Source organism: Passer montanus, unplaced genomic scaffold (assembly GCF_014805655.1).
Source record: "Passer montanus isolate IOZ18808 unplaced genomic scaffold, ASM1480565v1 scaffold17, whole genome shotgun sequence".
Taxonomy (NCBI): Eukaryota; Metazoa; Chordata; class Aves; order Passeriformes; family Passeridae; genus Passer; species Passer montanus.
The window spans coordinates 14,493,022-14,514,848 of record NW_024364270.1 but is presented as its reverse complement, the minus strand read 5'-3'; the positions used below and the strand labels follow the sequence as shown (position 1 = coordinate 14,514,848).

The 21,827-nt window shown below is 44.8% G+C and overlaps 3 protein-coding genes and 1 long non-coding RNA gene across 5 annotated transcripts; 1 reads left to right on the top strand and 3 right to left on the bottom strand.

The window, feature by feature from the left end:
• Nucleotides 1-1,340: 1,340 nt before the first annotated feature.
• On the bottom strand, nucleotides 1,341-1,855 carry LOC120499932 (histone H4). The gene has a single exon (XM_039704223.1). The coding sequence runs from the start codon at nucleotides 1,838-1,840 to the stop codon at nucleotides 1,388-1,390; it is 453 nt and encodes a 150-aa protein (XP_039560157.1). The 5' UTR covers nucleotides 1,841-1,855; the 3' UTR covers nucleotides 1,341-1,387.
• An 808-nt stretch (nucleotides 1,856-2,663) lies between these two features.
• LOC120499937 lies at nucleotides 2,664-15,015 on the bottom strand. 2 transcript variants are annotated; one of them, XR_005627001.1, is made up of 4 exons: nucleotides 14,406-15,015; nucleotides 11,393-11,595; nucleotides 7,875-7,928; nucleotides 2,664-3,537 (listed from the first exon to the last, which is right to left on the bottom strand). It is a non-coding gene; the product is annotated as an uncharacterized LOC120499937 (long non-coding RNA). The 2 variants fall into 2 exon arrangements; XR_005627000.1 differs by lacking the exon at nucleotides 2,664-3,537 and having other exon boundaries at nucleotides 4,074-7,928.
• On the top strand, nucleotides 13,369-14,304 carry LOC120499931 (histone H1.10). The gene has a single exon (XM_039704222.1). It carries the CDS (start codon nucleotides 13,406-13,408, stop codon nucleotides 14,069-14,071), a length of 666 nt encoding a protein of 221 aa, XP_039560156.1. The 5' UTR covers nucleotides 13,369-13,405; the 3' UTR covers nucleotides 14,072-14,304.
• A 361-nt stretch (nucleotides 15,016-15,376) lies between the features above and the next one.
• Nucleotides 15,377-15,862, bottom strand: LOC120499934 (histone H2B 1/2/3/4/6). The gene has a single exon (XM_039704225.1). It carries the CDS (start codon nucleotides 15,832-15,834, stop codon nucleotides 15,454-15,456), a length of 381 nt encoding a protein of 126 aa, XP_039560159.1. The 5' UTR covers nucleotides 15,835-15,862; the 3' UTR covers nucleotides 15,377-15,453.
• Nucleotides 15,863-21,827: the final 5,965 nt, after the last annotated feature.

Below are 21,827 nucleotides of genomic sequence, written 5' to 3'. Positions count from 1 at the left end.
AAAGTCAGAGAGAGAACCAGACATATTGTAAATTTTAATATTATAATAATGGAGCTCCTTTTAAATTACACTTAGGCACAGTCTCTGTACTTTTCCAGCAGGAGCACTGCCAAGTATCAATTCTCACCCCACTCTGCTAGTGGTGATGGACAAAGAAAAGAATAAAAGATAATAGAACCATTTCAACTAAAAGAGACTTAGAGTGATCATCTAGTACCAGCTGTGAAATATTTTCTATTATTTAATACACCATATAATATTGGAACTGCAGGAAAACATGCCAGATGGTGCTGAGGCAGAGGGGGGTGAGAAATGGATGGATCTGAAATTTATGAATGGAAGAAGAGAATATGAAGGTGTGTATACAGGTATGTAACATTTACATAGATGTGTTTATATTCATTTTCATACCTCCATCACTATGCTATGAGTATTTCTTGTATATAACATGTTCACCTTGTGTGTATTGTTTCAGAAAAATACCTTATGAATCCTCTTGCAGGGATCCCCACATGCTGTACTCTAATATTTGAATTTTAATTTCAAAACCATTTGGCTGGTGACATTTACAGAAGGGTTTTGGAGAGGCTGGAGTCCATTGTCAAGGACAGAGGAAAAAATGTGAGAGCAAAGAAACAAAATCAATAGAAATCTCAGTTCTTTATTTGTGAATTTGTAGAAAAGTTGACCTCTCTAAAATACTAAAACAGTGACAGTGTAAGACCTGGCACAACCAGAAATTGAACTAAAGGTCAGCTGTAACTTCCTGACTACAAAGTTTTATTGAATCAACTGAATTCTGCTGAGTGTTGGCCTTTGATCTCCCCATGCATGTTCCTCTATTGACTCAGTTTTCTTGTCATCAGATACAAACCACTTGTCTTTAACTCTCAAAACTGCATAAACCTATTTCCCACGGGTCTCTTGTTGGCTAAATCTGCCAAGCCTCGACAGCCGCTTTCTTCTCCTCAGCTGATGTGGTCCCAAAGAGGAGCCACAAAACTCTCTGTGCCTGTGCTCTCCGTGTGTTGGGAGAACAGAAGAGAGGAGACTTGTCAGAAACAACCAAGCACGGGATTCTCTTTGCCTTTCCAGGCACTCATTGGCCACTTCTGCAGCCTGACCTCAGTCTTAACACATTAAACCAACCCAGCCACTCACCCCCACTGCCTCCAGTTAATAAAAAGCTGTTTGAAACTTGATGTTTTTCTTCCAATGCTAACTCAGGCTATACCTTCCACTATGCTTCAAAGCAAACCTGGACTATTCCAAATAGGCTGTTCTACAGAATGTATCAAGTTGGGGGTGGGGGGAAAGAAAAGGGGCAGGGAAAACTTAAAAGAGCCTTTGTGATTTTGTGGCGGTGGTGCTGCAGGCAGGGGAGACTTTAGCCGCCGAAGCCGTAGAGAGTGCGGCCCTGGCGCTTGAGGGCGTAGACCACGTCCATGGCCGTGACCGTCTTCCTCTTGGCGTGCTCCGTGTAGGTGACGGCGTCGCGGATGACGTTCTCCAGGAAGACCTTGAGCACGCCGCGCGTCTCCTCGTAGATGAGCCCCGAGATGCGCTTGACGCCGCCGCGCCGCGCCAGGCGGCGGATGGCCGGCTTGGTGATGCCCTGGATGTTGTCGCGCAGCACCTTGCGGTGCCGCTTGGCGCCGCCCTTGCCGAGCCCCTTGCCGCCCTTGCCCCTGCCAGACATTATGGAACTTCTGCTGCTGCCCCTGCCACCAGGACTGCCGACACTGCTGGTCTGATGGAGCGCCGCCCGCGCCGCGGTTTTTATGGGGTTCGGTCCGACCTGGTTGAAAACTTCACAGAGGCGGGGGGGGGGTCCCGCCATTTCCCTGTTGCGTCACCGATGACGGAACACCGCTCGCTGTTGGCTGTTTGGGGGGCTGCAGTGTCTGGCAAGTACAGCAAAGAACAAACCTCCTCCAGGAAAAGAATTCCGGCTATGTGCGTGTTCATACAGTTGGAAAGCTTCCCCCCCAGATTTGTATAACCCATTTGCATATATGCACGTATTATATCTATTTGCACTGGCAGGGGTTGGTGTGAATTACTTCAAATTTTCATTATTTTCATGCTGTTGATCATTAATATTTCAGGTTAATTTTTATTCAAAGTGCTATAAATGTTGCTTCAGGATTTGTAATGATCTGTGATCGCTTAACAGCTTTAAATAATTTTTTCAAGTTTCCAATATTTAATTTTATTCATTTCTTTATTTTGATCTTTACCTCCCATTTTTAACTATTCCAATTTTATATCAGCAACGTTTTGTCTGTAATCACATATTAACCCAAAGGTGAAATAGAACCTTTTTCGTATTATTAAAGTTATATTAGTTTGTGACTTCTGTTAATTTTGCTCATTTTGAGTTACTGCAGTGCGGTGATATTTGGGCTTTAATTTTTTTGCAAAATGACTTTTACTATAACTATAGACTGAAATTTCTGCTCCTTGATTAATAAAGAAATTACTCTGCTTTTTACTAGAGATTAGGCTTTTCTATTTAATCTTTTTTTGTGTGTGTGTTTATGTGTGTGTGTATGTATATCAATACTGATATTCTGAATTATCTTCTGTGAAAGTCAGGAGTGGTCTTAGGATGTTCCAAATGTCTATCTTTTTGTGTGTGTGTGTGTGTTTATGTGTGTGTGTATGTATATCAATACTGATATTCTGAATTATCTTCTGTGAAAGTCAGGAGTGGTCTTAGGATGTTCCAAATGTCATCATGTAAAAACATACTGAGCTGGTTCAGCTGAAAATCTGATCTCAAAATGATGTTGTTCTTCTCTTGTGCTTTTATGTATTGAAGGAAAATGTAATTTCTATGTACTCTTTCATAGTGTTAAAGTTTAAAAAAATAATTAATTGCATGTCACTTTGAATTTAGGTCAACATTAGTCAAGAAAAATATTGCCAGACATTATATTTTAAGAATATATATGAATAAAATTCTGGAAATATGTTTGTACTTTCAAACTAATAGTTTTGCATTTAGGGTAAGTATTGTATAATTTTTTTGTATTCCTTATTTTCCACCCACTGCCAGCTGGTGCCTCCTTCCCCCTTTGAAATGTTCTGTGTCACTCTCCAAGGAGGAATGGAAAGGCACCAAGCCCCCTGAACGAGCCAGGCTGTGCAGATCCTGCTTTGCACTGCCTTCATGCCCCTGTCGTCTGCCATGCTGGAAACACAGGTCCCATCTGGAGGGAATAAATAAATCCTTCCCTTGCACTGCAAACCTGGGCACTTCTGCTGGACCAGCCTGTTGCCACGAGAGAGCTCAGAGGAGAAAGGCAGAACCCCCACGAGCTGGAGGAGTGAGGCACTGGGAAGAAATCTGTGCTTATTTCAACATCAGGGAGACGGAGGGGTTACCATGGTTTTACACAAGAGAGCTGCACCAGTGAATCATCAGATTTCCTCAGATGATCAACAAAAACTGACTTCTTCCTGAGCAAGGCAGATGAAAATGAGGGCTGGGGAGGACGGGCCGTGTACACATGAATCAGCAACTGGCAAAAACTGGAGAACAAATAGAAGAGTTTGGAGATAGCAACACACTCGAGATGATTTCAACCAACCTATTCCCCCCAGGGACTGGGCAGGGGGCAGCATTGATATTGGGCATATAGAGACCTGTAATGAGAATTTCGTTTCTACTGTGATTCAACTGTGCTTTGGAAATGCTTTGTTATGCTTGGCTGCAATTTCAGTAATGTATCCTTCTGCTAATTAAAAATACAATCTAACACTAAATATGCTCATTAGGAAAATTTAAAATTAAACATCAAAGCCTCCTCATGTAATATCTTAAAGAACCTGGATGGAGAGTACTCAACTGCTAGAGCATGGAGATGGGATCAGCCAGGACCTGCCTCCACAAAGGGCTGTAAACTGCACAAGATCTCACTTCTCTGGCAGTCCTTGAGCTACTGAATCTGCCCCAGTGGTCTTTGTTCTCTGCATCCCCGTGCCCACACAGCACACCTTCAGTTCAGCCGTGCTAGAAAGCTGTGCTTACTAAAATAGAGCAGCCCACGTCACTTTGGTAAGAAATTTTTTAAGCACAGAAAGCTCTGATTTTGAGACTGAGGCACAAAAGTCAATATTTGCATGTGTGGATTTACCATTTGGATGGAATCTTCTGGCAGCAGAATAAATGCAGAAATGCTTTATGCTGTCCAAGCAAAAGTAGCAAATGCCACAAATTTTGTTTAGTGACTGCTACACTGATAACTAATTTAGTATTTTCTCTGCCTTTCCCTGCTAATTCAGTCAGTCAGAGGTGGAGAGACCCATTCTCATCTTTTTATTTAACCACTGCAGCTGGTCAGAGATAAGAGTTTGGGCTTTAGCCCTGGTTTGGGCTCTTTCCAACTTCCTTCTTGCTGCCAAATTCAGAAAATACACAAGGATTGATAAATCAAGAAAAGACCTCTGTCATGGCCCAGCACCTTAGGCTGACCTTTGAGATGCAGTTTGCCATTCACACAGAGTGGCTTACAGATCAGATGATCCACACAGAGGCAAAATCTTCCCAAAATTGTCTTGTGGGCATGCTGTCTGAGTCTCTGCACGGGCCTCACCCCCATCACTCCATGCACGAGCTGAGGCCTTGCAGGCTCACTGAACAGCTGGAACAGCTGGTACAGCTTAATAGGTCCAGGAAAAAAGGCTGCAGGAACTCCTAGATGAGGTTTGGGGTGTTGGGAAGTTAATGAAATACCCAGTTTTTCACATGAAGCTTTTACAGGGTATGGGAGAGAAGGAACAATAACCTGTACGGGGGGGCAAGGACAACAACATTGAGCAAATTCTGGCCATGGCCACAGCATTCCTGGCTTCTCTGAGGAAAGCACCAGAGTGCTCTATCTAACAAGTGCTCCAGGGGGGCCTTGGAGCTCTGAGCCCAGCAGCACCCATGCAAATCTACTCCTGCATTCTGGCAGAGACACAGTAAGCAGCAAACCAGCGACTCAGCAGCCCCAGCTCGCACGGATGCTCAGGAGCTTTGCTTCTCTCAATCCTTTCTCTTCTTCCTAAACTGGCGTTTTGACTGAAGCAGCACAGGTCTCACGATGCACAGTCCCTTGGTTAAGCTAGAAAGATGATTCCAGGAAGAATTGTAAGCACCACACTTTTTGCACAGCTGAGAATGAGTAGCTGAGCCCCTCTTGTTGCCTGGGCTCGTGCAGAGCTGGGCTGGGCTGCACGTTTTTCAGCTGAACTCTGCCAACCCTCACAGGGCTGCAAGCACTTAAAAGCAGCTGAAGTGCTGCCTTGTCCAAATGCTCTCTCTGGGGCATGGTTTTCCAAGTGCAAATCTAATGTGAGCATCCTTGTAGGAATTTATTGAATATTGTCTTGGGCTATGCGTTTCTGCAGGAAACCAACTCTGAAAAATGGCAATGTGCCTTTGGTTAGTGACTCCAGACACTGCTGCTGTGCTCTGTTTTTGTTACAGCAATAATTGGTTGGAAAACAGAAAAATTCCAGTTGAAAACCCCAGGCACTTACAGGGATTTATTCGTGGTCATGCTCTGGACAAAGCAGCTCATCCTTAAGGATAGAGCAGTTATGGAATTCCCCACAATGTCCAGGTCCTGCCCAGGTCAGACCAGCCATCCCTGGGCTGTGCTGAGGCAGTAGCATGCAAGTGCCTTCATGTGCACAACTTGGCACTTCTCTTCAACAAACTGCACAAGATTTCTGTCAGCCCATGCCTCAAGTTTATTAACATCTCTTTTGTCTGAAAGTATTTATTTTGACCCCGTCTAGCCATCTTCACTTTGTGCTTGCCACACTAGCTAAGTGCACACTCTGCCTCAGCACCCAGGTTGTTCCAGAAAACACTAAATAAAACCAGCCCTGGAGCACTGTTTTGATAACTGGTTGTTTGCAAACACTAAGTTGTTGACTACAGCCCCTTGGCCCTGTGCTACAGACAATTTTCAAATATCTAAGAGCCTGCTGATCCCGCCTGTTGTTGCTCTGAACCCAAACAAGAACACTTGGGAGATGGTTCCAAAAACATATTGAAATGTCAAGTATATTGCATACAAGTTTCCTCCTTTTTCCACACAGATAATCTTTAATCAACAGTTCAGTGATAATGACCTATACCTAGACATGAGCAATTTTTGTTGCACTCCATCCACTATCAAGACAACAGAACCCATTTTATTTCTGAGATGTAATCACTCTGCTTCTTGGAGAGTGCTGACATTCCCTGTAACATTTTCCACTCCATATTAGAAGTTATTTCCTTACTGCTAACTTGCTGCAAAGATCATCGGTTCCTTTACTTTCAAAAATGTATATTAAGGAAAAATGGCTTCCTTGCTCATAATGTTTTAAATGTTTAAGGAGAAACTTTAGTTTTGCAGCATTCTCTTTCAGTCAGGGTACTTCAATAACACTTGCCTTTTCATCAGGGAAGAATTTTTAGACATCTGAAAATCACTATTTCTCCCTTCTGTGTATTGACTTACGCTCACTTCTCACTACCTGAAATTTGGAACTAAAAAAAAGGCTAAAACTCCAAATAGGAGTTTTCTCCTATTAGACCATTCCTGTCTGCAAAGATCTTCTCCAGCTGTCTCAGGGAAGCAGTCACTGTGATCTTTTTCTGCCAACGTAGTGGTTTGATTCATTATCAACACAGAACTACCATCTGAAGATCCAGATCTACTGAGGTGCTCGTCAGCTCCTGCTGACTGTAGCACTTTTGCAATATTTCCTAATACTTGTAAAGCTGATACAGTTTATTCCAGGTGAAGAATCTAACACATATTTGAAGGCAGTGTCTCTTATCCAGCATTTTTCAATACATAAAATGTCCTCAAACATTTTAATTTTTTTCTAGTTGATACTCACAGTATCTATATGCAAGCTCTGTAGACTATAATTCAAATCATAAATAAAACTATACCAGGCCTAGGACTGCTCCCTGCAGTCCTAGGCTGTTTGAGACTGTGTTTTAATTTCATAGTTGACAAATATAAACATTTAAATATAAATTTCTACCCTGGAAATGTTGGTGTTTCCTGATTATTACTTTCATTTATAATACTTTCCTAAAATTAAACAAAATAAAACTGAGAGAAAATCTGTAGTGTATCAGCAAGTTCTAGAGAAACATTGCACCCTGTACTGAGGCTCTTCCTAAAGTAAATTTTGGAAAAAGCCTATTAAATATGGGTTTCATTTCTTCCTTTATATCTGTTTTGAGTACTGTAAATTCTAATTTTTATTCATATAAAATGAAGAAAAATTAGATACTGTTTGACCTTGTAGTTACTGCAACTCAACATCAATGAGTTATCCCTTCCTCAGTGTGTGCTGAGTCTGTAACCCAAGAAATGCACTAATCTGTAGCCCAAAATGATTTTGTGCTTAGGTCTTGGCCATACTGCTCAGAAACTAAAAGAGTAAGAGAGGCTGCACAGTCTGGGTGCATAGCTGGGCCTGCAGCATATTGTCCCAGGAAAATTTTCAGCATCCAACTTCCCTCCACTCAGAACAAAGGGCTGGAATTACTTTTGATATCTTAGGAAATGGCATCCAACTGCATGTACGTCCTGGGTCTCCCTGAAGGGGTAGGACAAAGTTATTCTATATGGATGGCATAATTTCAATTTGCATTTCTGACTAAATCAGTATTTACAATATCCATCACAAAAAAAAGGAAAAAATTAAAATTTATTCTGTTGTGCACCCCTGGGAGGACAGAGCATGTCACATAGTTTCAAATACCACATTCCAGTTCTTTCCAGGCACTCTGTAAAGGTTGCAGGTAGTGTTTCATTTCCATATTTTTGCATGTAGATTCCTATGTTTCTTCATCTTTCTGCACTTACCTTCTTCTTCTTTTTCTTCAGCTTTCTTCAGAAATCAATACAAAGTTAGTTGGTCTGTGGAACAAGGTAACAGAATCCTGCTCATTACTGAGGTTCCTAAGCTTACCAACACTACTACTACTACTGCTAGCAATAACTCCCAGTCCCATGGATGGGTGGATGGAGAGAAGTGAACTTTGTTTAGAAGAGGATCTCTGATCCAAAGGCTTTCAGAAGCTAGGAGGAATATTTTGATGTTTTAGGCTCTCATTATATGGGGGAGAAGAGAAGATTTGGGGGGGATCATTCATTAAAATGCACAGCCCTTTTTTGCTGGCTGGAAAACATTTAGCAGTTATGGCAGAAGAGAAACTTCTTGGATCAGTCAGTCACCTTTTGATCATTCCAGACTGCAGGAATTGAAGTTTTGCTGGGACTCTAACTAACCTTAACAAATCCTTCAGTCACATACAGCATGAGCACCGAGCCAAACTGGGGTTGCTCAAACTCATCTTGACAAGCCTTGAAACTAAGGACGATGTGAGAGGTTGAAGTGGTTTTTGAAGCTGTCTCTATTGAACTGCCAAAATTTACAAAGTCGTGGGAGTGTCGTTCAGGGTTACTCTATACATGGGCTTCACAAATTAACCCAAAGAAGGACAATGTGCAAAATGGTATCGAGGGAAATAATTGTTTCACTCAGCACTGGTGAGAGAAAGCAGAGTGCTGTGTCCAGTGCTGGCCTTCCCAGTGCCTCAGAGACACGAACAGAGCTGGAGTGGGACCAGTGAAGGGCCACAAAGGTGACCAAGGGACTGGAGCATCTCTCATGTGAGGAGTGCCTTACTAATGTTCAGATATCCTGTGGGGGGAATAGAGGACAAAGATCCAGTCTTCTCAGTACTGCCCAGGGAAGGAGGCAATGGGCACAAAGTAAAACACAGGAAGTTCTATTTAAATGTAAGAAATAATTTCTTGGAGTATGCTCCCCATAGAGGATTTAGTGTCCCCCTGCTCCAGCTGATCCTTCTTTGAGCATGGCCAGGAGCTACTGCATTAGGTGTTAGATTAAAAAATGAGATACATTTTGTAGATGTAATTGTCCTAATGCTGAAATAACTCTCCATAAACTTTCGTTAGCCTAGATGAAGTGTAACTAAAAGGATGTAGGCTTCTTTACTACTGAAACTCTGTGACACCTTGAATCTTAATCTTCCCTTCATATAAACTTGGCAGTTGCTGAATCAGTATTGTCAATATATTTTCAGCATGACAGAAACCTGACTGATGTCTTTTGACCTTGTTATGGTGTTTTTATTACTAATATTGAGAGTGATTACTTGAGCAACTGCTAAATTACTATTTATTAAGAAGACAGCATGCTTCAGTTAAAAGTTGTCAATTTCTCTGAATCTTCACTGTCCTAACTATAGTAATTTTAATTAAGTGAGTGTAGGTTTTCAGCTAAATTTGTCTAATCATCTTATATAGATTGCTCTCCTCCCGCAGTCTGGATGTCTTATTTGCCTTTATTTGTCTAATGTTTTTCCTCCTTGAAAAGCTTCTCTCTTGACAAGAAGAAAAGTTTTTTCTCTACAGTCTTAGGAATTCTTACATTATATATGAAATATTTCTGTTTGGAAGATCCCTGCATTAGAAAATACTTTGTCATTTTGTAGGTTCCTCTGTAACCTGCACTAGCACCTGCACAGCTGAGCAAGGAAATCTGGGCATGAATGTGGTGGTGCAAGGGAATGAGGCCGTGTTTTGGGTGCACATTTAAAAAGGGAAAAAAAATTGTTTGAGTTCCTAGGTAAGAGATAAACAGAGACAACAATTGTACAGGGTGCTTGGAAAGGAAACCAGGGAGAATACTGAAAAATGTTTGCTGCTTAATTAATTTAAATATTTGTTGTTACTTATTAATTATTAAATGGGTCGCATTTAAATATCATCTCTTGACATGGAAACTGCAAACAATTTTTATTACTGGTTCACTCTCAAAACTTTATTTATTTTCAAGTAATTTTGTTCAACAATGAAAATTTCTCTTTCTGGTTAAAAAAATTGTTCCCTAATCTACCACTATTTTGATAAATTATGTACTCAGATTCTTGCTTTGTTTTGTGTTTTTTCTCTTATCAGTAAAACACCCAAGGCAATGCCAATGTTATTTGTAATGATCAGTCTCTAAAATATGAGAATTTTCATTGTGGTTGAGTGTTGCATTCAACAGCTATTTCCAGCAGCGCAAATCTGAAAATTGCTCAAAGCAATTCACAAGTTTGTTTTACCCAATTAAATAGAAAGTATCGTTGCTTGGCCCAGAGTACAGGAATAATCCTTAAAAAGCCTCCCCTTCTCACACCAACTCATATTTCTAAATCCCCTCTCTTTATTAACACACACACACAAAAAAAAAAAAAAAATCGGGGAAAAAAAATGGCATTCCCCAGAAATGGATGGTGAGACCAGGAACATTTTGTGTCCTCAGAAGTAGGCCAGGGATAATTCTCTGCAGATAAGAGCCAGTGTGATGGTTAAAGAAAAGATACAATAAAGGATGCTGACACACAATGCCGGAGGCCAACTGCCAAGACTTCCAATGTCTCGGGCTACTAGGAAAAAGCAAAGGACTTCAGAAGTGCAACTCCAAACAGGGAGCAGGGAACACGAGGGATTTACAGGGATGCACCCAGAACCAAAAGTCAGAGAAGTCCTACATTCCACCCTTGAAATATGACATTGAAACATAACATGACAATTTTCACAATCCGCTTCATATGCTTTGCTTTCAAAAACAAAACAGAAGGATCCAAACAAAGAAACTCCGTAACCACCCAGAAACGTTCCCGTGCCTTTAAAACTTAGCAGGGAGCCGGGACAGCAATCCCCATGGGCTGCAGGTGGAGTTCTAAGGACTGTGCTCCCCAGGGAGGGTGATCTAACATCTCCCACCACTTTCTATCTTGTCTTTATCCCTCACCTCGGGTCTGTTCCTGGGGGAAGGGAAGGAAAGCTCTCCTCTCCTGATGGGTGAGAACAGGTTTGCCCAAAGCAAGCTGGCAGCTCAAGGTGTGAGCGTGAGGGGAGCCCCGGGGCTGCGGCTGCATTCCCGTAGGAGCGGCCATTGTCCCTCCCCGGCGCTCCCAGGGCCTTGGCCGGTTCCAAGTGTAATAAAGCAGCCACAGAGCTCTAACACCAAACTGTCAAAGCTGCAGGGATTAAAGCACATTAGGCGTCGTGCAGCCTTTATTCTCAGAAGAATGCACATCGCGTTAAACAGAGCCGGATGGATGGCAACGCTTCCCTGCTCCCTCTTGTACCGCTCACAGTCACATTCTGCTTTATCTTTGTTCATCTAGACTGGAAAATATGCATAATGCCCTCATCCTACCAAACCAAATACTTTTTTTTTTACCTCTCAAACGACTTGCCACACCAAGCTTGCAAAATCTATGGCTCCTGTGGACTCGGTGCAGTTGTTTTTGTGGGACCACAATGCCCTCATCCTCCCAAACCAAATACTTTTTTTTTACCTCTCAAACGACTTGCAAAATCTATGGCTCCTGTGGACTCGGTGCAGTTGTTTTTGTGGGACCAATGTCACGTTCAGGAGAGGCATGGCAGATCTCACAGCCCATTCCATATCCCTTTCAGTCTGTTTTTTACCGTGGAGTACCGTCAGGCCTAATTTTTTTCCACATTTTTTTCCTTTCCTTCAGAGTATTTATTACTTCACCTGCATGTAAGCACAACAAAATAAAGATAGAAATAAAAGAGAATATGGAAGAGCCACAGTTTATTGTTTTGATTTGTAATTTTGATGTGTCTACTGTATCATTATCTTTTTAACCTGTCTCATTTAAATTAAAACTTCTTGTTATCAAGTATAACTTTGTGTCTTCAACATCTAATGTATCAAAATGCATGTCAGGGCCCTTTGTAACACACCTCATGTCATCTTGAATCTCAAATTTATCCAGGCTAGAAAAGATGTTCCTTTGTTGTAATAGCCCACTGACATTTTGCATGAAAATTTTTCATAAAGTACAATGTGGTAAAATATTAAGTTTGATCTTAACTTGTTCTTTCAAAACAAAGGGGGAAAAAAATTTGGCTGCTTTTTAGTTAGAAACCAATTGAGGCCTGCCCTTTGTCTTTTTACTTATTAAAAAAAAATTAGCCCAAACAATTCATTGCAGTCCTTAAAAGTTTTAATTAATTTCTATGGTCACTTTATAAAACTCAATAATTAAGCAGGATTATGATAATTAAAACTGATTCTGATTTATGAGGATTGTCTGAAAATTATTTCAGTATTATTAGGCTTGGGATGGAAGCCTCAATAGTGAGTTTTTTCCTTTAAAGAAAATAATTGGAGGAATATGAAAACTATGGGGAAAAAAAAAAGCAAAACAAAACACAAAACCAAAACAAACAAAAAACCTTCACAAAACCACAACAGTCAGTGTCCAAATATTTGTAAGTTATAGTGAAACTGAAGCATTATATTCAGGAAGGCCAGATTTCCACAGTATTTAATTTATTGGGTGATAAATGATGCTTCAGCTGGCCCCATAATTGTTTGAGTGGCATATAATTCATATTAGTGTATCTATACCTGTTAGAGATTTTTTTCCTCTCCAAGTCTGCCTCTGATGTTTATAAATCATAAAGAATAGCATCCACTATTGTAACAGAGAAAGCATTAAACTACCCATTTATCTGGGATTTCTAGGCATTAACTAGGCATTAACAGCTTCATTTTACAGGCAGACTACTTGTAAAAATATCAAAATCTTTCTATCTACTTATAAAGCACCACACAAAAAAACAAAACAAAACAACACAAAAAACCCCCAACAACAAAAAGCATCGCCCTGGCAAGTTCCAAACACTTTTCAACAGTATATATATTCCTCGGAAGGTCTCTTCCTTTCCCCAAACAAGAAAATATGTTGAAATACCGTGTCCTTAATAGTTAAAGATATGGTTAAGAGAGCCGAATCTTTATCCATATTCAAAGCTTAGCCATGAAATTGTGTTACTTCCTTGTCTTTGAAACCAATTTACGACAAAAATACTTAAGCTGCTCACTCGGTTTCTGTCCTAATCTGAAGAAAACCCCCCAAAGAGTAAGCCTGCATTACGGGGGAGACTTTTTATCTACGTGTTTTATTTTAATTTAGAAGGAAAAACAAAAGTTTGCCGTTCCCGGGGTCTTTCTGGCTTCACAACGCGGGGTTTAAAACAGCTTTTCTCTCCCATCTGTGGACCAAACAGCAAGAAACTTGCCCGAATGAAAGTCCACCGTCTTCTCTTCACTCTCCGAGGAAACTGGGGTGATTTTGCGGCACTCGTTTTACGAAAAATATGAATTTATAACTCCGAAGAAACACAGACTCGGAGGAGGAAAAGCTCTTCCTGGCTAACAGTTAGGCGGGCTCTGCAAAGCACCAATCACAGATCACCGCTTCGCTATAAATTCAGGCATCGGGGTTACTGTAGCCCAATTACTTTCTTTTGATTAGGAAGAAGTCTCTGCAGCGATGTCGGAGACCGCTCCCGCCGCCGCTCCCGCCGTCGCGGCCCCGGCCGCCAAGGCCGCCGCCAAGAAGCCGAAGAAGGCGGCGAGCGGCTCCAAGGCCCGCAAGCCCGCGGGGCCCAGCGTCACCGAGCTGATCACCAAGGCCGTGGCCGCCTCCAAGGAGCGCAAGGGGCTCTCGCTCGCCGCGCTCAAGAAGGCGCTGGCCGCCGGCGGCTACGATGTGGAGAAGAACAACAGCCGCATCAAGCTGGGGCTCAAGAGCCTCGTCAGCAAGGGCACCCTGGTGCAGACCAAGGGCACCGGCGCCTCCGGCTCCTTCCGCCTCAGCAAGAAACCCGGGGAAGTGAAGGAAAAAGCCCCCAGGAAGAGAACAGCTGCAGCCAAGCCCAAGAAGCCGGCGGCGAAGAAACCCGCCAGCGCCGCCAAGAAGCCCAAGAAGGCGGCGGCGGTGAAGAAGAGCCCCAAGAAAGCCAAGAAGCCGGCGGCTGCAGCGGCCAAGAAAGCAGCGAAGAGCCCCAAGAAGGCGACAAAAGCTGCCAAGCCCAAAAAAGCGGCGGCAGCAGCGAAGAGCCCGGCTAAGGCAAAGGCGGTGAAGCCCAAGGCAGCCAAGCCCAAGGCGGCCAAGCCCAAAGCAGCGAAGGCAAAGAAGGCAGCACCGAAGAAATGAAGTGTTGAAGTGGAAATACTTTTAAACCCAACGGCTCTTTTAAGAGCCACCCACTACTGTCCCCAAAAGGGCTGATACACTCCGTCACTGAGCTCCGTGCCTGCAGCAGAGCCAACTATTCGCCACTATCCGTGTGGGACGTAAGTCTGTGGAGTGGATGGGACGCTAAACTTCCGGCCCTGGTTTTACACTAAGACTTGGAAAAATAAAAGTTTACATTCCCGGCGAAAACACTTTCTAAAGGTTGCTTTTTCTTTTTCTTTTTTTTTTTTTCTTTCTTTTTGAGCACCGCAAGCGGGTGTATATGTTAAAGGGACTGATTAAGGGCGGGTACCTTTCTGGGGCGTGGAGGTTCCTCTCGTTGCTCTAAACCAGCGCGATTCCGAGCAGCACGGACGCGACTGCCACTCCTCTCAGTGACCGCAGCAGGGAGCTGTCAGCGCGGCTCCTCGCTTCCCTGGCAGTGACCCTCCCGCTCGCCGGCGCGGGGCAGCTCTCCATTTCTGCGTGATTTCACCGACCTACTTTCCGCAGGAGGCGCTCGCTGGGGCGGGCGGCGGGCGGGAGTGCCCAGCGCGGCTCTCCGCGGGCTGGCGGCGCAGCGCGGCCGGGCGGGGCGGCGGGAAGGGCGGAGCGGCGCGGGAGCTGCCCGGGATTGGCGCCGGGAGAGGCCGCAGCCGCTCATTGGGCCGCCGGGAAATTCGGAAAAGCCCGCGCTGCAGGGGAAGGGGGAGGGGATGGAGGAAGGGAGGAAGGGAGGGGGGCACGGAGCGCTGCCCGCGCTGGCTCCCGGCCCACCCGCACTCCCGGGGGATCTCGGCCCCCTAAAGCGCCCACCCCATTCTAGGGGGGGCTCTCCCTTCCCCCAGACCCGTAGTCCTTGTTTTCTCATGCAAAATGTTTCGGCTTAAGACAATTCCCGAAACATCAATACACAAGGTAAAGGGGGCCCGGTATGTCTCCCACCGCCTTTTCATAAAAATCATTAAACGTTTTTTTTTTTTTTTTTTTTTATTTTCGCGAAGCATGTTTGCTGTATCAACTGTGAAACTTCTAATTTGGATAGAAAAACTTATAAAGTATTGTTTCACCTTTACTGTAAAAAAATATTTTATTGAAAAACTATTTAGACGTTTACATTTAAGAAGAGTGAGTACATTTGAATTACCTCTAAATATAAAAAAAAAAATTCAAGGGCTTTGTAACTACTATTGCAAGATTAAGTAGCCGACTAAATGTTTGTTTAAAATCCTACCTACGATTTTTTTAGCTAATTTCCATACCCAGGAAGACCGAGGCACTACAGTGTAAAAGCTCTTTTATGGAGTATGTGGGTGGCTCTTAAAAGAGCCTTTGGGTTAAAAGCGACGGTCCGAGACGCCCTACTTGGAGCTGGTGTACTTGGTGACGGCCTTGGTGCCCTCGGACACGGCGTGCTTGGCCAGCTCGCCGGGCAGCAGCAGGCGCACGGCCGTCTGGATCTCCCGCGACGTGATGGTGGAGCGCTTGTTGTAGTGCGCCAGGCGCGACGCCTCGCCCGCGATGCGCTCGAAGATGTCGTTGACGAAGGAGTTCATGATGCCCATGGCCTTGGACGAGATGCCCGTGTCGGGGTGCACCTGCTTCAGCACCTTGTACACGTAGATCGAGTAGCTCTCCTTGCGGCTCTTCTTGCGCTTCTTGTCGCCCTTCTTCTGCGTCTTGGTGACGGCTTTCTTGGAGCCCTTCTTGGGCGCGGGCGCGGACTTGGCGGGCTCGGGCATGGCTGCAGCACTCTGGCACCGGAGGAAGCGGAGCACACGGAATGGCCGCCGCGCCCGCTATTTATAGCGGCGCGTATGCAAATATCAGGGCTCAGAACCGCGCAATGCGATTGGTCCTTCCCGTGCCTGTCGCGTCTTTGTCGCCGATTGGTCCAGACACGATCCGGCCGCTCATTGGTTGCTCCGGCAGAGCCGGGCTCCAGCCAATCGCCGCGGGCTCTCCCCGCCCAGGGAAGGGATAAAAGGGGAGCGGCGCTTGCGTCAGGCTGATTGTGCCGGTGCCGCTCCGTGCCCGCCGCTCCTGCCAGCGCTTCCAGCATGTCCGGCCGCGGGAAACAGGGAGGCAAGGTCCGAGCCAAGGCCAAGTCGCGCTCGTCGCGGGCCCCATCCCCTGGAGAGAAGGAGGAGTGCCCTGGGCTGGGGGAAGGCAATTCCACTGTGCCTCCTCGCCGTCCCCAGGCTGCAGCTGAGAGGTTTTTAAGGCAGCGTTGTGCCATGGCCAAAGCAGGGCTTCAGGGATCATTTTTGGCCAGAAATACAAAGAAAAGAGCTGCTGGAGCACCAGATGAATCTTTTATAGTGATGGTATGTGGGTCTTAAGGTTTTGTTTTTAGGTGGACACGTTTAGGGTGGTAATGGTTTTATTATGCTGTTTTATTGATCATTTGCTACAGCTAAATATCTCCTGGCCCTTACACTTCTCTTCTTTAAAAACTGCAATGGTAATTAAATTTTTATTTTAACATGCATGAGCCTTCCATACTTAGTTTCCAGAAGAGATTTCTACACATGTGTCTGTCAGAAAATTTCAGTCTCAGAATGGTTTGGGTTGGATGGGACCATTAAAGATTATCTCATCCCAAACCCCAAACCCCTGCTTGTGGGCAGGGTCACCCTTCATAGCCCAGGCTGTTGAAAGCCCCGTCCTGCTGACTCTAGGGATGGGGCATCCTCTGGGGATGGGGACAGCCTTGTTCAGTGTCCCACAAGCCTCCTTGCAAAAAATTCCTAACTTATGTGCAATCTAAATGTGGCCTCTTTCAGCTTGAAGTCATTGTCCTTCCTCCTGTCCCTACAGGCCTGGGGAAGAAGCCTTCTGTACTGAAAGGCTGCTGTAGGTTTCCTCAGAACCTGCTGTTCCCCTGGCCAGACAACCACAACTCCCTCAGCCTTCCTTCATGGGACAGAGAACCCTCTGATAATTTTTGTGACCCTCTCTGGAGCTGCTCTGACAGATCCATGTCTTTTCTCATGCCAGAAGATCACAGAGCTGCATGCAGCACCCAGGTGGGGTCTCAGGAGAGCTGGGTGGAACAGGAGAATCACCTGCCTCGACCTTCAGTTCAGGCTGCGTTTGTTGCACCCCTTGTCAGGATGGGATTTCTGAGCCACAAGTGTGGATCTCTAGGTCAAAGCACTGGAATTCCAAAAAAAATGCCGTGGAGTAAAGCTGTCTAAGCAGGAGTTGGCTTTCTCTGTGGGCAGACTCCTGTTTGTGGAGTTCAGAGCTGCGAGCACAAGAGAGGGCCCCGTCCTCTGAGTGTGGAGCTAAGCCCAGCTATCTCCCCAAAATCTTCCTACCATCTGACCAGGAATTCATTATTTGCTCCAGAATTTCATTCCAAACTCTTATTACACTCATTTGTTCAGAGCTGCGAGCACAAGAGAGGGCCCCATCCTCTGAGTGTGGAGCTAAGCCCAGCGTATCCCCCCAAATTCTTCCTGCCATCTGACCAGGAATTCATTATTTGCTCCAGAATTTCATTCCAAACTCTTATTACACTCATTTGTCTTCTCACCTCGGCACCTGGAGTTTCATCCTGTGATGCTTTTATCCACCCCTCAACACTCCCTGGGTTTGTCTCAGGCAGCAGTGGCCTCACCAGTTGCTGACCCGGTGTTGCCATCAACAGTGATGAGGTTTCCAATGTAAAAAATCCCATAAATCAGATGGATTAAATGGCAGGAGAGCTGGAAAATCTCCTGGTGTTAAAGACAGCTTCCAGGCAAATTCCAGTGGATGAAGGAATGCAGCTTAGCAAGTCTAAATAAATGAATTTCTCTCATTTGCATAGGCAATAAGCAGTAGGAAAGAGGAAATCCATATCACATGGCAGCTTAGCTGTGTCACTGCGTTGCAATGCACCTTCACATTCTGAAGAATTTGTGACAAAAATAAAAATCTGAACCTGCAACCAAGGTCCCTCAAGTGCTATAGATCACTATAGATGCTTGGGGAGCACTCAGTAAGGCCAGACTATATATCAAAAGACTTAAAACTGCATGGTTAAATATTCTAAGAGCTTTTCTAGCACTTTTCTTCTATGTTGCTTGCAATGCTAGGAAAAATGTACCTATTTAGCCGCTCTTACACTACTTTAGTGTGCATATTATATATATATATATAAATATATTATACCTATTATGACAGTTACAGCAGATACAGATATGGATTTAAATTACCACTTAAGCTCTCAAGATTACTTTAGTGTGCATATTATATATATCTAATAAATATATTATACCTATTATGACAGTTACAGCAGATACAGATATGGATTTAAATTACCACTTAAGCTCTCAAGAAAATTATGAGCAGCTTTGAAGCTGGTTCTAATCCACTGAAGCAATGACTTTTTTACTAATTGTGTACCCTCTTGTGCAGTCGTGGTGAGATGTTGCCTTGTTGTAGTAAACAAATGCAATTTCCTCATTATAGTTTAATGAGGAACTAGGGCAACTGTCCTAATTAATGCACACTTGAAAAGCTACAGATTTTTAATTTCTTTAACAAGCTGATTTTTGCAAAGGTTTCCTTTCTCATTTAACCCCTAGTTTGTGTGCCCAAATTCATGAGGAAAATGTAGTTTCCATAACATGTGAATTGGACACTAAACTTTTATTTTAAAAAAATTATCTCCAATCCACAGTAGAAATAACTTTATTAGGGATTTTATTGGGCAGCAAAATTTTCTTTCTTCTCTTTTAAAATTATTTTTGCCTAAGAAAATGCTCTGATCCATAAAAAGACACCTGTGAAACATGTCTGTGCACACTTGCAGCAACACACAGGCAAGGCAGCCTTCTAGAAGGCATGATGATAAATTCTATCTAATGTACCACACCTATGGAGGAAAGGGCTCTGCAGCTGTTTTATTTACTTTAAGCTGCTGGTCTCAGCCTCTCCATCACCCATCTCTGGCAGAAATGGAAGGGGATTTTCCAAGTCTTGCAGTAGTTATACTGCTGGAAGGAAAAGTCATGCTAGGATCCTCACTCTGCGTTTAGGAAGCCTTAGGAATGAATTCTTGTTTTGACATACCAAAAGATTTTGCATCATTTCTTTCGGGTTTCTTAAGTAGTCAGAATGCTGTTTCTAACTGCCTCAGGAAACATAGCTGGACACAGATTTTCAGATATGAAAAACAAAGCAGACTTTGTGGAACCAAACGGGAATGTTGGGAACCAGCCTGGCAGGCCCACTACTGACAAACCTTCCAGCTTATAAACAGTCTTACTTCATTCTGTTCAGTCAAAAAAGCAAACCTAATCTAAATTAGAGATATATTTTCCTCCTTATACATATGAGTGGCAATTCTTTAAATTTGAAAGAAATAGGAATTCACAGTGATACTTATAAAAATATTTATACCTTTTTGTCACCAGTAACTGAAAGCATGACTATGTCAATTGCATTTCCTCCTGAATTTAGGGAATATTTTATTCCCAGAAATATTTTGGAGATGTTGCTGAGGTTCTCTACATTATATTAAGGAATAAGCTTAAATAAATAACTGCAAAATTTTAAAGGGATATGAAAAATTTTATAGCAGTAGGCATGTTTAACGGACATAATAATAATATAAGAATTGGCAAGCACCTCAGGCATATCAGCTATATTCTGTGCGAGGAATATTTAAAATCTTAACAGATTTAATATAGAAATACAGTCTCATAACTCAGTATTTATTCATTCACGTCACAAATGCATTCCAACATACTGTAAGCAGCCTACGTTTTTGTCAACTGTAACTGATAGCATCTCAATTGCATTTCCTCCTGAATTTAGGGAATATTTTATTCCCAGAAATATTTTGGAGATGTTGCTGAGGTTCTCTACATTATATTAAGGAATAAGCTTAAATAAATAACTGCAAAATTTTAAAAGGATATGAAAAATTTTGTAGCAGTAGGCATGTTTAACGGACATAATAATAATATAAGAATTGGCAAGCACCTCAGGCATATCAGCTATATTCTGTGCGAGTAATATTTAAAATCTTAACAGATTTAATATCGAAATACAGTCTCATAACTCAGTATTTATTCATTCACGTCACAAATGCATTCCAACATACTGTAAGCAGCATGTATGATATGTTTTCTGAAACACACGGGAAAAAATTCTGCATTCCTCGTTGGAATGAGAATTGTTTCGCTAGTGCTCGTCCTTCAGATGTCACACAGACAGTCGTTTGCGCTCTCCGTCCTTCCTTCTTTCCCTTGCGGGCTCGCAGGGCCCGGCAGGCACGGTTCTTCCCGAGGCCCTGAGGGGCCCTGCGGCCGGCGCTGCCCCGGGGCGGTGCCCGGCTCCAGGGACGGTCCCCTCCGGCCCCCGAGCAGCCGCTCCCCTCCGCTCCGCCCGCTGCCCGCGGGCCCTTTCTCCGGCCGGCCATGCCTCGCTCCTGCTCCGCCGCACCGAGCTGCAGCCGCTCCGTGCCCGCACCGCAGCGCCGCGCGGGCCGGGGGCAGGCGGGCGAGACAAACGCCGCGCAGCCGCCATGGCCGGGGCGAACAAAGGCAGCGCGGCCCCGCTCCGGCGGGCTCGGAGCGGGAGGCGGAGGAGCGCGGGGAGGCGGCGGCGCCGGCGCGGCCCCGCATTGGTCGGATTTTGCCGCAGAGCCGCGGGAGGGACGAGGAAGGGGCGCCGCAGCCCCAGACGTGGGCCGGGGGTGGCGGGCCCCGCTGTTGCCGCTGAGGGAGACGCGGAGCTGCCGTGGCACTGCCAGCAGCGGCAGGGCGAGGGGCCACGGGAAAGCCGCAAAGGGACGCGAGGGCCCGGCACTAACTCAGCGGGTTAGAGCCCCCTGCGAAAAAGGGCAGTACTGTGCGTTCAGTCTCTGTATGAGCCCACCACTTCAGAGTGGGGCTGGGTGATCCCGGTGGGTCCTTCCCTTCCCCGGCCATGCCGTGATTCCACGGCCGCTGGAAGCGCGGGAGGAAGCCAGACCCGCTCAGGAGAGGCGGAGCCGCCGCGCGCGCCGCAGGGACGCGGCCCCACGGCGCCTCGGCCGCGTCTCGCGGGAAGCGCGCGCGGAAAGCGCGGGGCGGGGGGAGGAGAGGGGCACCGGGCGGGGGCAGGGCAGCAGGCCCCGCCTCCCTTTGCAGTCCTCAACCAGGTCGGACCGCCGGCAATATTCACAGGCGCGGGGGTTCGCTGGGCTCATTGCTCGGGTTGGTCTCAGAGCGCAACCATGTCTGGTAGGGGCAAGGGCGGCAAGGGGCTCGGCAAGGGCGGCGCCAAGCGGCACTGCGGCTGGAGCCGCTCCGAGCTCCAGCGGTTCCGAACAAATCCTGCGTTGTTTCCTTTGTGATAGAGAAAGTCAACATCTGTCCGTGTTTTACTTACGTTCTATTTCTAATATTTTTTCCCCAAAACTGTTTCTCTATGGTACTTGTGGCTCTGTATTCTAAGACATGCAATTACTTTTAAGGATTTACCTGAAGAGAACGACAATCCCCCCAAAACCCCACACCATCCAAAACAAACTCATAAGCAAAAAACGAAACAAACAAAAAATAAAAAAGCAAAAATAAAATAAAAAAACCCAAGCAAACAAACAAAGAAAATAAGAAGCAGAACAAAAACACCCCACCGCGCTAGGTTTAGGATGGATGCAAAGCACACGGTTCCTTTGTTAATGCTTGTATAACAATATAGGAGGACAAAATATAAACAACCAGTTTAAGTAGAGATTAAAATATTAGTAAGC

Bases quoted from the DNA above. Each gene is read 5' to 3' on its own strand.
- LOC120499931 (XM_039704222.1), top strand. From the start codon at position 13,406: ATGTCGGAGACCGCTCCCGCCGCCGCTCCCGCCGTCGCGGCCCCGGCC.
- LOC120499932 (XM_039704223.1), bottom strand. From the start codon at position 1,840: ATGGCGGGACCCCCCCCCCGCCTCTGTGAAGTTTTCAACCAGGTCGGA.
- LOC120499934 (XM_039704225.1), bottom strand. From the start codon at position 15,834: ATGCCCGAGCCCGCCAAGTCCGCGCCCGCGCCCAAGAAGGGCTCCAAG.